General features: G+C 56.1%; 1 protein-coding gene across 2 annotated transcripts in view; it reads left to right on the top strand.

Annotated features, from left to right (window-relative positions):
- AGTR2 (angiotensin II receptor type 2) overlaps nucleotides 1–11,003 on the top strand; it is an 18,577-nt gene extending 7,574 nt beyond the window's left edge. For both annotated transcript variants that reach the window (XM_068163639.1, XM_068163638.1), the window contains 4 exons: nucleotides 3,987–4,191; nucleotides 4,813–4,867; nucleotides 5,941–6,159; nucleotides 9,143–11,003. In XM_068163639.1, the coding sequence (XP_068019740.1) occupies nucleotides 9,228–10,361 (1,134 nt within the window). In that variant the 5' untranslated portion in view covers nucleotides 3,987–4,191; nucleotides 4,813–4,867; nucleotides 5,941–6,159; nucleotides 9,143–9,227 and the 3' untranslated portion in view covers nucleotides 10,362–11,003. The remainder of the gene's footprint in view (nucleotides 1–3,986; nucleotides 4,192–4,812; nucleotides 4,868–5,940; nucleotides 6,160–9,142) is intronic.
- The last annotated feature ends 3,250 nt before the right edge of the window (nucleotides 11,004–14,253 follow it).

Below are 14,253 nucleotides of genomic sequence, written 5' to 3'. Positions count from 1 at the left end.
CATGCAGGGTAACCTCAGCCTTGGCAGGGCTCTTGCCTGGACTCAGATAGGAAAAGCTCCCCAGGAGCCAGCACTGGTCCCTGGCAGCCCAGCAGGCTGAGCTGAGCTGCAGCCAGAGCAGGGAGAGCAGCAGCACAGGGAGGGGATTCTGCCCCTCTGCTCTGCTCAGACCCCACCTGCAGCACTGCCTCCAGCTCTGGGGCCCCCAGCACAAGAAGGACCTGGAGCTGCTGGAGAGGGTCCAGAGGAGGCCACAGAGATGCTCAGAGGATGGAGAACCTCCCCTGTGGGGACAGGCTGGGAGAGTTGGGGCTGTTCAGCCTGGAGGAGAGAAGGCTCCAGGGAGACCTCAGAGCAGCCTTGCAGGTCCTGAAGGGCTCCAGGAGAGCTGGGGAGGGACTTGTGACAAGGGCTGGGAGTGCCAGGAAGAGAAACAATGGCTTTGAGCTGGGAGAGGGGAGACTGAGACTGGAGAGGAGGAAGAAATTCTTAAGTGAGGGTGGGGAGACTCTGGCACAGGTTGCCCAGGGAGGCTGTGGCTGCCTCCTGCCTGGAGGTGTTGAAGGCCAGGCTGGATGAGGCCTTGAGCAGCCTGTGCTGGTGGGAGGGGTCCCTGCCCCTGGCAGGGGGTTGGAACTGGATGAGCTTTGAGTTCCCTTCCAACCCAAACCGTTCTGTGATCCCACCAAAGGTTTCTGCATGCAGGGGCTGGGAAGGGTGTCCCCCTTCCCTCCAAACTGCCTCTCCCACTCTAGACCTTGAAGTGCTTCAAACCCTGACCTATTCTAGGCTTGACTGGTCCATGGAATGGGACCAGAGCTCTCTGATGCTGTACTCTGCTGGGTCCTGCCTGGGTGGCCCTAGTGTTCACCACTGTGCTGCTGAGCAGTGGAGGAGCAGAGCTTCCCCCAGCCCTCCTTACTGCTTCCAAGGGAAATCTTGGCTCCAGGAAGGACACTGAAACACTGCCCAGGCTCTTCCCTGCAGAAAGGCTCATAGCTGTCCCTCCTGGCCGTGGCTGCAGGCTCTGGCTGTCAGGGCTGAGCACACTGCAGAGGCAGGTGAGGCTGTGCACCCAAGGTCAGTGGAGAGGAAGGGCTGCAGTGGAAAGGGTGTGCTGTGGTCAGCCAGCTGGAGAAGCAGCCCCGTGAAGGCTCCAGGCTTGGGGTAGGCTGGCTGGGATCTGTCCAGCAGAACAAGACCTGGAGGTGTTGGTTGACAGCCACCTGAGTATGAGCCACTCTGTGCCCAGGTGGGCAAGAAGGCCACCAGCAGCCTGGCCTGGAGCAGCAACGGTGTGGCCAGCAGCATCCTGGCCAGCAGGACCTGGACTCACACTGGGGAGGCCACACCTGGAGTCCTGGCTTCAGTTTTGGGGCCCTCACTCCAAGAAGGACATTGAGGAGCTGGAGCAGGTCCAGAGAATGGGCAAGGAAGGTGGGGAAGGGTCTGGAGAAGAGGGCTGGGGAGGAGCAGCTGAGGGAGCTGGGGGTGTTGAGTGTGGAGAAGAGGAGGCTGAGGGAGACCTCATTGCTCTCTGCAGCTCCCTGAGAGGAGATAACAACTCCCTCTCAGGCTGGCAAGGTCTAACCTCAAGAGCTGGCTCTGGCAGCCTGCTTAGAACACTCCAGCCCTGACAGCAGCAGCTCCATGCAAAACCTGGAGTTCATCCACCAGTCAGCTGAGGATTGGGTGGGTGCTTTGGTGTGAGTGGGACTGAGTGAGTGGGATTGGGTGAGTGGGACCTTTGGGCTGGGTGGGATTGAGTGGGTGGGATCTTTTCCCTTTGCTTTGGCTGCTGGGGGAGGGAGGCTGTTGTTTCATTTGGGGTAGCTGTAAGCACTTCCAGTGACCTCTTGATGCTCGTGGGCTGGAGGATGGAAGGGGCAGCAGAGGTCCCTGCTGCTCCTGGGCTGGGGTGGGTTGGTTTTATCCCTTGGTCTAACAGACTTGCAGCAAATCCCTCCCCCCCACAGCAGCCCTGGGAGGCACTGACTCCTCACCACCTCCTGGCAAACTGGCTTCTAGGGCATCAAGGAGAGTGTGGCCAGCAGGCCAAGGGAGGTCCTGCTCCCCATCTGCTCTGCCCCAGAGAGGCTACACCTGCAGGATTGTGTCCAGTGCTGGGCTCCCCAGTTCAAGAGAGACAGGGATAGGCCAGAGAGTGTCCAAGGAAGGCTATGAGGGTGATGAAGGGACTGCAACATCTGTGTGCTGAGGAGAGGCTGGGAGCCCTGGGGCTGTTTAGCCTGGAGAAGAGCAGCCTGGGGGTGTCAGATCAATGTTTATAAATGTCTGAGGGGTGGATGCCAAGAAGGTTCCAGGCTCTTTCCAGTGGTGTCCTGGGACAGGACAAGGGGCAGTGGACACAGACTGCAGCACAGGAGGTTCCACCTCAACAGGAGGAGGAACTTCTTCCCTGTGAGGGTCCCAGAGCCCTGGAGCAGGCTGCCCAGAGAGGTTGTGGAGTCTCCTCTGGAGCCTTCCCAGCCCCATCTGGATGTGTTCCTGTGTGACCTGTGCTGGATTCTATGCTCCTGCTCTGGCAGGGGCCTTGCAGTTGATGATCTCCAGAGGTCCCTTCCAACCCCTAACATTCTCTGATCCTGTGATGCTGTGAACCTGGGATCAGATCAGGAATTGGATGCACTGAGCACTGGTGAGGGGAAGGGAAAGAATGGAGCAGGTTTTGACAAGGGGCAGCCCAAGGTAAGACCTCCTTTGCCCCAGGTGCATCAGCCCCATCATCTCCCCCATCACCCCTGTCTCTTGTCTGCTGAGATGTCTGAAACCAGCACAAAGCCTCCAACAGTTCTGGAGGTGGAGCAGAAGAGACTCAACCTTAATACACAGAACACAGAGAATCAACCAGGTTGGAAAAGACCTCAGAGATCATCAAGGCCAACCTAGCACCCAGCACCATCTGATCAACTAAACCATGGCACCAAGTGCCTCATCCAGGCTCTCCCTAAACACCTCCAGGGATGGGGACTCCACCACCTCCCTGGGCAGCACATCCCCATGGCCAATCTCTCTTGCTGGGAAGAATTTCTTCCTAACAACCAGCCCAAACCTCCCCTGGCACAGCTTGAGACTGTGTCCTCTTGTTCTGGTGCTGCTTGCCTGGGAGAAGAGACCAACCCCCACCTGGCTACAACCTCCCTTCAGGGAGTTGGAGAGAGCAAGAAGGTCTCCCCTGAGCCTCCTCTTCTCCAGGCTAAGCAACCCCAGCTCCCTCAGCCTCTCCTCACAGGGCTGTGCTCCAGACCCCTCCCCAGCTTTGTTGCCCTTCTCTGGACACCTTCCAGCATCTCAACATCTTTCCTGACCTGAGGAGCCCAGAACTGGACACAGGACTCAAGGTGTGGCCTCAGCAGTGCTGAGCACAGGGCACAATGACCTCCCTGCTCCTGCTGGCCACACTCTTCCTGATGCAGGCCAGGATGCCATTGGCCTTCTTGGCCCCCTGGGCACACTGCTGGCTCCTGTTCAGCTGCTGTCCACCAGCACCCCCAGGTCCCTCTCTGTTTGGCTGCTCTCAGCCACTCTGCCCCCAGCCTGTAGCACTGCCTGGGGTTGCTGTGGCCAATGTGCAGCACCTGGCACTTGGATGTGTTCAATCTCCTGCCCTTGGACTCTGCCCATCTGCCCAGCCTGTCCAAGTCCCTCTGCAGAGCTCTCCAACCCTCTAACAGATCAACTCCTGCCCCCAGATTGCTGTCATCTGCAAACTTACTGCTGATGGACTCCATCCCCTCCTCCAGATCATCAATAAATCTATTGAACAGGCTGGGGCCCAGCACTGAGCCCTGGGGGACAGCAGTGGTGCCTGTGCTGGAGGTGGAGCAGCAGAGCCACAGCTCTTATCTGTGAGGATCAAAAGCACATCTGGAAAGGCAAACTCTGTCTCTCTATCTAAACAATTTGAGTTTGTTATCTTTGCAAAATAAACATTCTCATGCATTTGGCTTCCCCCCCAACCCCAGAGCTTCCAGAGCAAGCCTGGCTGGTGGATGAAGCATGGAGCAGGACCTTTCAGCAGCTATTTTTGTGCAAGGCAGCTGGCACAGCAAGAATTCCTGGCTGAGGGCTCCCTGCCACACACTGTTAGTAAGAAGTGGAATCAGAGCTGAGTGCTGACAACTCAGAGCCCTCACCTGAGAGCCAGCTGCACTCTGGACCCTGAGCAAGGTATGTAGGGGAAGATTGGTAGCAAAGTGTGGGGTTCTCCTCCTTTGCAGCAGGGCTCTCTGCACTCCCACCTCCCATCGTGCTCCCACTGACCTGCTTGGTAGATGGTTTTTGGCTGGACATTAGGAAACATTTTTTTCAGGGCTAGAGTGGTCAGGGATTGGAATGTGCTGCCCAGGGAGGTGGTGGAGTCCCCAAGCCTGGCTGTGTTTGAAGGTGGTTTGGCTGTGGTGCTTGGGGCTATGGTTTAGGGGTGAGCCTTGCAGAGCAGGGCTCTGGGTTGGACTTGGTGATGCTGAGGGTCTGTTCCAGCCTGAATGTTTCTGTGAGTCTGTGGTGTTTGCTCTGAGCTAAGGACAGAGTCCTTGCAGTGAGTCCCTAGAAGCTACCTCCCCTGCCTCCTGCTTCTTGCCCAACACAACTCTCCTGGCAGTGTTTGCAGTGGGTGGGAACTGGATCCAAATCTTCACCTCGAAGCTTTTTGGTTAAGCCTTGACTTCTTTCAGCCCCCAAGCTATGATGGATGGTGCTGTTTCCTTGCCAAATGTCCTTTACTATTTGCTGAGTGCTTGGAATTCCAGTGGTTCCAAGGTATCTCCCCTCCTCCTCTGTCTGTTCCAGGACAATGTCAAAGGAGAGAGGAATGAGTGGGAAGAGGAACGATAGAATCGTTAAGGTTGGAAAAGACCTTCAGAGGTCTTCAGATCATCCAGTCCAACCACCAGCCCAGCACCACTATGGCCATTAAATCATGTCCTGGAGTCCATGTCTACACATTTTTTTTAACTCAGTTCCTCCCCTTCCTTCCCTTTCTCTGCTTCCTTCCCTCCCCCTTCTCCCCTTCCTTCCATTCTCTACCTTCCTTCCTGCCCTTCCTTCCCTTCCTCCTTTCCCCCTTCTTCCTTTCCTCTTCTCCCTTCCCTTCCCTTCCCTTCCCTTCCCTTCCCTTCCCTTCCCTTCCCTTCCCTTCCCTTCCCTTCCCTTCCCTTCCCTTCCCTTCCCAAACCTTCCCAAACCTTCCCTTCCCTTCCCAAACCTTCCCTTCCCTTCTCTTCCCTTCCCAAACCTTCCCTTCTCTTCCCTTCCCAAACCTTCCCTTCCCTTCCCAAACCTTCCCTTCCCAAACCTTCCCTTCCCTTCCCAAACCTTCCCTTCCCTTCTCTTCCCTTCCCAAACCTTCCCTTCCCTTCCCAAACCTTCCCAAACCTTCCCTTCCCTTCTCTTCCCTTCCCAAATCTTCCCTTCCCTTCCCAAACCTTCCCAAACCTTCTCTTCCCTTCTCTTCCCTTCCCAAACCTTCCCTTCCCTTCCCAAACCTTCCCAAACCTTCCCTTCCCTTCTCTTCCCTTCCCAAATCTTCCCTTCCCTTCCCAAACCTTCCCAAACCTTCCCTTCCCTTCTCTTCCCTTCCCAAACCTTCCCTTCCCTTCCCAAACCTTCCCAAACCTTCCCTTCCCTTCTCTTCCCTTCCCAAATCTTCCCTTCCCTTCCCAAACCTTCCCTTCCCAAACCTTCCCTTCCCTTCCCTTCCCAAACCTTCCCTTCCCTTCCCAAACCTTCCCTTCCCAAACCTTCCCTTCCCAAACCTTCCCTTCCCTTCCCAAACCTTCACTTCCCAAACCTTCCCTTCCCTTCCCTCTCTGCCTTCTGCCCTTCTTCCCTTCCCTCTCCCCCTTCCCCTCTTCCTCCTGCCTGTGCTCTTGTTCCTCTCCCCTGGTTTCCTGCCCGTGCTCACGTGGCCATGGCCAGGGGGTTTCTCCAGTGGTGTTGCTCACAGCAGCAGCAGCAGCAGCAGGATCTGGCCAGCATTCACATTTGAGTTCTTGAGCTCTGTAGGTTAAAGCCTCCCAGTGGGAAAACAGGAGCTGGGAGGGAGCAGATTGCTGCTGGCGATACTGGCTGGAAGGAGAAGAGAGAAAGGAGCACAGGATCCTCGAGCTGCACCCAGGTGGCTGTGAGGCTGCAGAGGTAAGGTTTGCTGTCTGCTCTGAGTTTGCATTGGTTTGATTCAATCTCTGGCATTAGGAAACATTTTTTCCCCCATCCAGAGTGGTCAGGGATTGGAATGTGCTGCCCAGGGAGGTGGTGGAGTCCCCAAGCCTGGCTGTGTTTGAAGGTGGTTTGGCTGTGGTGCTTGGGGCTATGGTTTAGGGGTGAGCCTTGCAAAGCAGGGCTCTGGGTTGGACCTGGTGATCCTGAGGGTCTCTTCCAACCTGAATGTTTCCGTGAGGCTGTGATGAAAATGTCTCACTGTGTCTCAAGCAACAGCAGGGGTTTGCCAGGTCAGAAGCAGCTTCTAAGCCAGCAGGGTGTCAGGTGCAAAGAGGGAAGGGGGGAGAGTGTTTGTGGGTGAGATGTTGTTCTCAGCCCTGCAGCTAAGATTTGTGCTGGTGTGGTCCCTCTGCGAGCAGCGAGTCAGACATGGAATGTTTGTGACTGAGCTCTGAGTCTGCAGCTTCTCTAGCTTAAAGAGACAGCTCCAGGGCACAGAGCTAAGGGTGCAGTGAGGCTCCAAATACTCTCCTGAATCTTTCTCATCCTCAAAGCAAAAGCTTTCCTCTAGTTTAAGACCTCTTTGGTTAGAGAATGTGAGCTTAGGACTTTAAATATCAGCGCTCAACAGAAATCAGCAACCTCAGGAGGTTCAACCAGACCAAGGGCAAGGTCCTGCAGCTGGGGCAGGGCAATCCCAGGCACTGACACAGGCTGGGCAGGGACTGGCTTGAGAGCAGCCCTGGAGAAAAGGCCTTGGGGGTGCTGGGGGAGGAGAAGTTGAAGAGGAGCCTGAAGGGAGCACTTGAAGCCCAGAGAGCCAAGCAGAGCCTAGGCTGCAGCAAGAGAAGTGTGGCCAGCAGGGCCAGGGAGGGGATTCTGCCCCTCTGCTCCACTCTGCTGAGACCACAGCTGCAGCTCTGGGTCCAGTTCTGGAGCCTCTGTGCCAGGAAGGATCTGGAGGGGCTGGAAGGTGTCCAGAGAAGGGCCAGGAGGATGAGCAGAGGGCTGGAGCTGCTCTGCTGTGAGGACAGACTGAGGGAGTTGGGGTTGTGCAGGCTGGAGAAGAGAAGGCTCTGAGGAGACCTAATTGTGGCCTTCCAGGATCTGCAGGGGGCTACAAGAAAGCTGGGGAGGAACTTTTGAGGGTGTCAGGGAGTGACAGGACTGGGGAAGATAGAACAAAACTAGAAATGGGGAGATTGAGATTGGATGTTATGAAGAAGTTGTTCCCCATGAGGGTGGTGAGAGCCTGGCACAGGTTGCCCAGGGAGGTGGTGGAAGCCTCCTGCCTGGAGGTGTTTGCAGCCAGGCTGGATGTGGCTGTGAGCAACCTGCTGTAGTGTGAGGTGTCCCTGGCCATGGCAGGGGGGTTGGAACTGGCTGAGCCTTGAGGTCCCTTCCAACACTGACACTTCCATGATTCTAAATGTTGTCCTGTGGCATTCTCATTCTTTCAGACCATACAAAGCACATCAAATGATGCTAATCACTCGATTCAAAGCAGCACGTCTCATGCTTTGCATTGAGCAGGTGATGATAAACCCTGGCACACTGAACTGTCAGCACAGGACCCTCTGTGTGAAGTGATGAGTTGCCTTGTCTTGAGTGAGAGATCACTTCCCAGCTCTGTTGGCTCAGTCAAAATTGGGTTTAGGGCTCCTTGAGAACACTTCATAGTATCATAGAATCAGTCAGGGTTGGAAGGGATCACAAGGATCATCTAGTTCCAACCCCCCTGCCATGGACAGGGACACCCCACACTAGATCAGCCTGGCCACAGCCTCAGCCAGCCTGGCCTTAAACACCTCCAGGGACAGGGCCCCAACCACCTCCCTGCACAACCCATTCCAGGGCTTCACCACTCTCATGGGGAAGAACTTCCTCCTCCCCTCCAGCCTCAATCTCCCCACCTCCAGCTTCATTCCATTCCCCCTAGTCCTATCACTACCTGAGATCCTGAGCAGTCCCTCCCCAGCCTTCCTCTAGGCCCCCTAATGCCTTCACTTCAATGCCTGGCTGGTTCCATAAGGACTTAGCTAACAAAGGAATTGTCTCCTTCTCTTCTGTGAAATAGAATTCTTCCTTATTGGCTGTAAAGTCTCGAAGTTTGAGACTTAGGGTGCAGAGATGAGCCCCTGAAGAGGCACAAAAGCAGCCCTGTCTCTTACCTCTCCCCTTTTAGCTGCTTTGGAGCTCCCTTTACCATGCTGAACTGCTGACCTGATGCTTCCAGCTGAGTGTCAAAGCCAGCTTCTAAATCCTGCAGGAACTGAGCTCCCCACTCTCTGCTGCATGCATTGAAGATGTTTCTGTCACTCTTCTGCCTAAAAGCAGCCAGGAGGGCAGGAGATGCAGGTTTGCTCCCAGGACTCTGGCAGCAAATGATGTTTTGCAAGGAGCCTTCAAGTGTCTTTCCTTCAGCCCCTTGAGTTAACTGTAAATACATAAAGGCCAGTCAAAGCTGCTTCTCCTAACAGTCTTGTCAAAAGGCTGCTTTCATGCCTGTGAAGTCCCAGGGGACCTTCAGGTGTGATGTGCCTGTTCCTCACTGGCAAGTGCTTGCCTTCTCCAGTATTTTAACTGTGCAAAGCGCTGGCAATGGTCTGAGGAAGCCCAGAGAAGGATCACAAGGAGCCTCAGCGCTGCCTTTGGTCACATAAGTTCCCAAAGCATCTCCATGGAGCTCCTGGCTCTGTGATCTTTCTGCACTCTCTGTAACCACAGATGGAAGCCAGCTGCTCCCTTCCTTGCCAGGCTAATTGATCAGGGCTGTGACCTCCTGAGGGCTAGCTGTGTCCTGTCAGAGAGAAGGAGCAAAGGAGTCCAGGAGGACTGCCTGGGCTTTCAGCACTCACCTTGCTCACAGCATTGTAGAGGGGTTTTGGGTCCCTGTGTCTGTGTGGTTCCAAAGGTGGCTGCAGAGCAGGTGTCTCACGCTCAGTTCTCCGTTCTGCAGGTGAGCCATGTGACAGAGGAGCGCTGCTGGCACATGAGCCTCCTGCAGAGCCTCCTGCAGAGCCTCCCTCGCCACCGGCACCACCATGCAGAGCAACTTCTCCCTGGCCTCCAGCGGGGAAACCCTCCGAGCCCTCCCTACAGCAGCTTTCAATGCCTCCTCTGGGCCGCGCTCCGCGGCTCCCTGCCCGCTCACCTCCTCAGACTATCAGTTCTCCCTCATCCCAGCCCTCTTCTCGGCCTTTTTCCTCCTGGGCTCTGTGGGCAACAGCGTGGTGGTGGCGGTGCTCTGTCGCCGCGGCGGCCCCGGGACGGCGGCCAACGTCTACATCTGCAACCTGGCGGCGGCGGATCTGCTGTGCCTCGCCACCCTCCCCTTCTGGGCCACCTACTACGCCCAGGGCTACGACTGGCCCTTTGGGGCCCTCATGTGCAAGGTCTGCAGCTCGGTGCTCTGCCTCAACATGTTTGCCAGCATCTTCTTCATCACCTGCATGAGCGTGGAGCGGTACCGCGCCGTCGCCCAGCCCCTGCGCTCGCAGAGGAGGACTCCGCAGCAGGCTCGCTGGGTAGCCCTGGGGCTGTGGGTCCTGGCCTGCTTGGCCTCCCTCCCAACCTTCTATTTCCGGGACACTCACTACGTCCAGAGCTTGGGGGTCACTGCCTGCGTCATGGCCTTTCCCCAGGAGGCTTATGCCAGCTGGGCTGTGGCCACAGCCCTCCTGAAAAACGCCCTGGGCTTCCTGGTCCCCCTGGCGGTGATCAGCACCTGCTACCTGCGCATCAGGAGGCACCTCCTGCGGGCACGAAACTTCGGGAAAAGCCAGCAGAGGAGGGACAAAGTCCTCAAGCTGGTGGCTGCCGTGGTGGTGGCCTTCCTGGTCTCCTGGCTGCCCTTCCACCTGTTGACCTTTCTGGATGCCATGGCTCACCTGAGGGTCATCGAGAGCTGCGAGGTGACCGGCGCCATCGACGCAGCCCTGCCCTTCAGCATCTGCATGGCGCTCTCCAACAGCTGCACCAACCCCCTGCTCTACTGCTTCATCGGCAACCAGTTCCAGGAGAGGCTCCACCACCTCTTCAAGAGAAGAGTTTCTCGGCTCAGCAGCCACCAAGAGAGCTCTTCCTGGAGGAGGGGAAGCTGCCCCAGGGCTGCTGAGACCCCCCTGGGCAGGGGAGAGGGCCCTGAGTCACAGCATCACAGGAGCACAGGGTGTTAGGGGCTGGAAGGGACCTCTGGAGATCATCCAGTCCAAGCCCCCTCCCAGAGCAGGAGCATAGAATCCAGCACAGGGCACACAGGAACACATCCAGATGGGTCCTGGCTGCAGGCACTGGGGCCTGGTGTGGGGCTGTGGCAGTACAGCTGGCTGTCCCTGCAGAGGTGACACTCCTGACTCCTCTTTGCTGTGTGCCCAGCTGTTTGAAAGGGAAGAAGACTTTTCTCTGAAGAAGACTTTTCTCTCACAGTATCACCAAGGTTGGAAGAGACCTCAAAGACCTCTCATCCCTGGGGCTTTGTTCTGCCTTCCTTTCTGCAGCAAGCACTCAAGCTTGACACAGAGGGAAGATCCTGGCAAATAAATACATTGGTGGCTTTTGAACCAGAAGCTTGTGTGTGGCTGAGATCAGCAGAGTGGAACAGAAAGGCAAAGTACACCAAAGGACCAACTGGCCTAGTCCAGCTGGGGATGTCCCTGCTGACTGCAGGGAGGTTGGACTGGATGACCTTTGCAGGTCCCTTCCAACCTGGACCATTCTATGACTCTATGACCTTTGGATGCTGGGGGTAGGTGCTGAGCATCATCTTCTAAGCTGATTTTCTATCAGAGATTCTCACCAGAGAAGGTGCAAATAAAGCAGTGCAGCTACTTCTGTACTTCCCTGTAAGAACAGATTTGTTTTGCCTTTGTTTCACATGGGTTTGTATTAATTTATCTATCCTCAATAGCTAGGCAGATAGGTCACATATAAAATGCACCAGCTACACATCCTGCTTGCTTGGGCTTGGGATCCTGAGTACAGGAGGAGACCTGGCTCTGCAAACTGCTGGAGACAGGAGAGTGTTCCTGAGGGAGGTACAACCACAGCCAACCCTCTCACCCTCTGCTGGGGAAAGGCCCACTGACCAGGACCAGAAGTGCTCCAGGACAATCTCCTCCCCAAAGAAACTCTGCTCCCATCCTCAGCCTTGACTCCAAACCCAGCATAGTATCAGTCAGGGTTGGAAGGGACCACAAGGATCACCTAGTTCCAAGCCCCCTGCCATGGCCAGGGACACCCCACACTACATCAGCCTGGCCACAGCCTCAGCCAGCCTGGCCTTAAACACCTCCAGGGACAGGGCCCCAACCACCTCCCTGGACAACCCATTCCAGGGCTTCACCACTCTCATGGGGAAGAACTTCCTCCTCACCTCCAGCCTCAATCTCCCCACCTCCAGCTTCATTCCATTCCCCCTAGTCCTATCACTGCCTGAGATCCTGAGCAGTCCCTCCCCAGCCTTCCTGTAGCCCCCTTCAGATCCTGGAAGGCCACAATGAGGTCACCTGGGAGCCTTCTCTTCTGCAGACTGAACAGCCCCAACTCCTTCAGTCTGTCCTCACAGGAGAGGTGCTCCAGCCCTCTGCTCATCCTCCTGGCCCACAGAATCTTCTCAGTTGGAGAAGCCTTTTCAGCTCATCCAGCCCAACCATTCCCCAGCCCTGCCAAGGCTGGGGCTGAGCCATGGCCCTCAGCACCATCTCTGCCTCTCTGAAACACCTCCAGGGGTGGGCATTCAACCACCTCTCTGGGCCAGGTTTTGAGACCCCTTTCAGACAAGAAGTTACTTCCAATATCCAACCTAAACCTCCCCTGGTGCAACCCAAGGCCACCTTCTCTTGTCCTATCACTTATCACTAGCATGGTTGCTTCTGGCATTAATGGCCCAGGTACTGCCCATGCCAGGTCCCTCAGCTGCATGGCCATGCTGAGTCCCTACCAGAATCCTCTGGGGAAAGCACTTGCTGATAGTTTAGACATTTTACATTCCACATATCAGTTACCTCTGTAATTTTGGGGTTCTGGATGCAGAAAGCCTAAGTGACTCTCTTTTGGCCCTCAGAAGTGAAACCATGGGGTGACCATGGGCTGGAGCTGCTCTGCTATGAGGACAGACTGAGAGAGTTGGGGTTGTGCAGGCTGGAGAGGAGAAGGCTCCCAGGAGACCTAATTGTGGCCTTCCAGTATCTGCAGGGGGCTCCAAGAAAGCTGGGGAGGGACTTTTGAGGGTGTCAGGGAGGGATAGGACTGGGGGGGATGGAGCAGAAATAGAAATTAGTAGATTCAGATTAGATATTAGGAAGAAGTTGTTGCCCATGAGGGTGGTGAGAGCCTGGCACAGGTTGCCCAGGGAGGTGGTGGAAGCCTCCTGCCTGGAGGTGTTTGCAGCCAGGCTGGATGTGGCTGTGAGCAACCTGCTGTGGTGTGAGGTGTCCCTGGCCATGGCAGGGGGGTTGGAACTGGCTGATCCTTGAGGTCCCTTCCAACCCTGACAGTTCTGTGATGCTGTGACTCTTCAGACTGACCTACATCTCGGCACAGGATTTCACTCATTTCAAAGTTAAAGCAGGGGTGGGGGAGGGAGGAGCATTTGTCCAACACTGATTCTGTTTTGATGTCACTTCTGCTCATTTTTGCTGGAGAGAAACTGGGCCTTTTAGACCCTTCAGAAAGGAGGATAGGGTCAGACTAAAAGAAGGCTCTGTTAGCACTTTGCTCAGTTGCCAGCAGGTTGTCCCCAGGCTGGGTGGCCCAGGATGACCGAAAGTCTTCTTAGTTTTCGAGACTTCTCTCTGACAAATGACTTCTGAGGCTTGCATTAGCAGTTTTGGGTCCATGGGTCAGGAGCATACCTGCTGGTTGAGTAATCAAGAGTCTGGTCTCCCAGGAAATCCCAGCCCTGGCTGGTGCCAGGGGAAGCTGTGGGAGCCTGATGTCTGTTGGAGCGGGGTGAGGTTCCTCCAGCGGTGCCTGTGCCCGTGGGACCATGCAAGGAATGTGCTGGTCTCGGAGTGATGGCAGATGAAAAGCTTGTGCAGCACAGGGCAAAGCAGGGGCCTGGCCACAGATAACCCCTGCTCCCTGCCCTGTGCTGCAGAGAAAGTGGGAGAGCTGCTGGAATGCTTGTGTTGAAAATGTGCCAAGGAGCCAACGGTGTCTGGGGCGTCAGACACTGCTGGAAGGACTCTGCCTCACAAGGAGCACAGCAAGGCAGTCAGGCTGCAGCAGAGCTGCTCCTCCTGCTGAGGCAGTTGCCAGGTGCTCACAGTGGCACTCATGAGAAGCTGTGGAGGCTTCCTACCTTTGATGCAGTGCAGCTCATGGAATTGTTGCAGTTGGAAAAGACCTCCAAGGTCACCCAGTCCAACCAGCAACCAAACCCCACCAGGGCCACCAAACCCTGGCCCCACCTGCCATGGCCATAAGTTCCTTGAACCCCGCCAGGGATGGGGACTCCACCACCTCCCTGGGCAGCCTGTGCCAATCCCTGACCACTCTTGCAGCAGAGACATTTTCCCTCATCTCCAACCTGAATCTTCCCTGCTGCAACACACTGCAGCAGCCCAATGTCCATCTTGGAGTGAGGGACCCAAACCTGAAGCCAGGACTCAAGCTGTGGCCTCCCCAGTGCTGAGTCCAGGGGGACAATCCCTGCCCTGCTCCTGCTGGCTGCACCATTGCTGATCCAGGCCAGGCTGCTGGTGGCCTTCTTGCCCACCTGGGCACCCCCTGGCTCATGTTCAACTGGCTGCTGACCAGCACCCCTAGGGCAGTTTCCAACCACTCTGCCCCAAGCCTGAAGCCTTCATGGGGTTGTTGTGACCCAAGGGCAGGACCCAGCCCTTGCCCTTCTTGAATTTCATCCTATTGAGCTCAGCCCATGGATCCAGCCTGTGCAGGCTCCTCTGCAGAGCTTTCCTGCCTTCCAGGAAAGCTCTGCCCTGCTAGGTTTAGTGCCATCTGCAAACTCCCTGAGGGTGCTCACTCTCCTCTCCCAGATCACTGATGCAGACATGGAAGAGAAGTGGCCTCAGCACCGAGCCCTGGGGAGCACCACTGGTGACTGCC

Source organism: Melanerpes formicivorus, unplaced genomic scaffold (genome assembly GCF_026170545.1).
Source record: "Melanerpes formicivorus ecotype bairdi unplaced genomic scaffold, bMelFor1.0.p_v2 SCAF_73, whole genome shotgun sequence".
Taxonomy (NCBI): domain Eukaryota; kingdom Metazoa; phylum Chordata; class Aves; order Piciformes; family Picidae; genus Melanerpes; species Melanerpes formicivorus.
The sequence above is the reverse complement of the archived record's forward strand: the minus strand, read 5'-3'. Positions and strand labels throughout refer to the sequence as shown.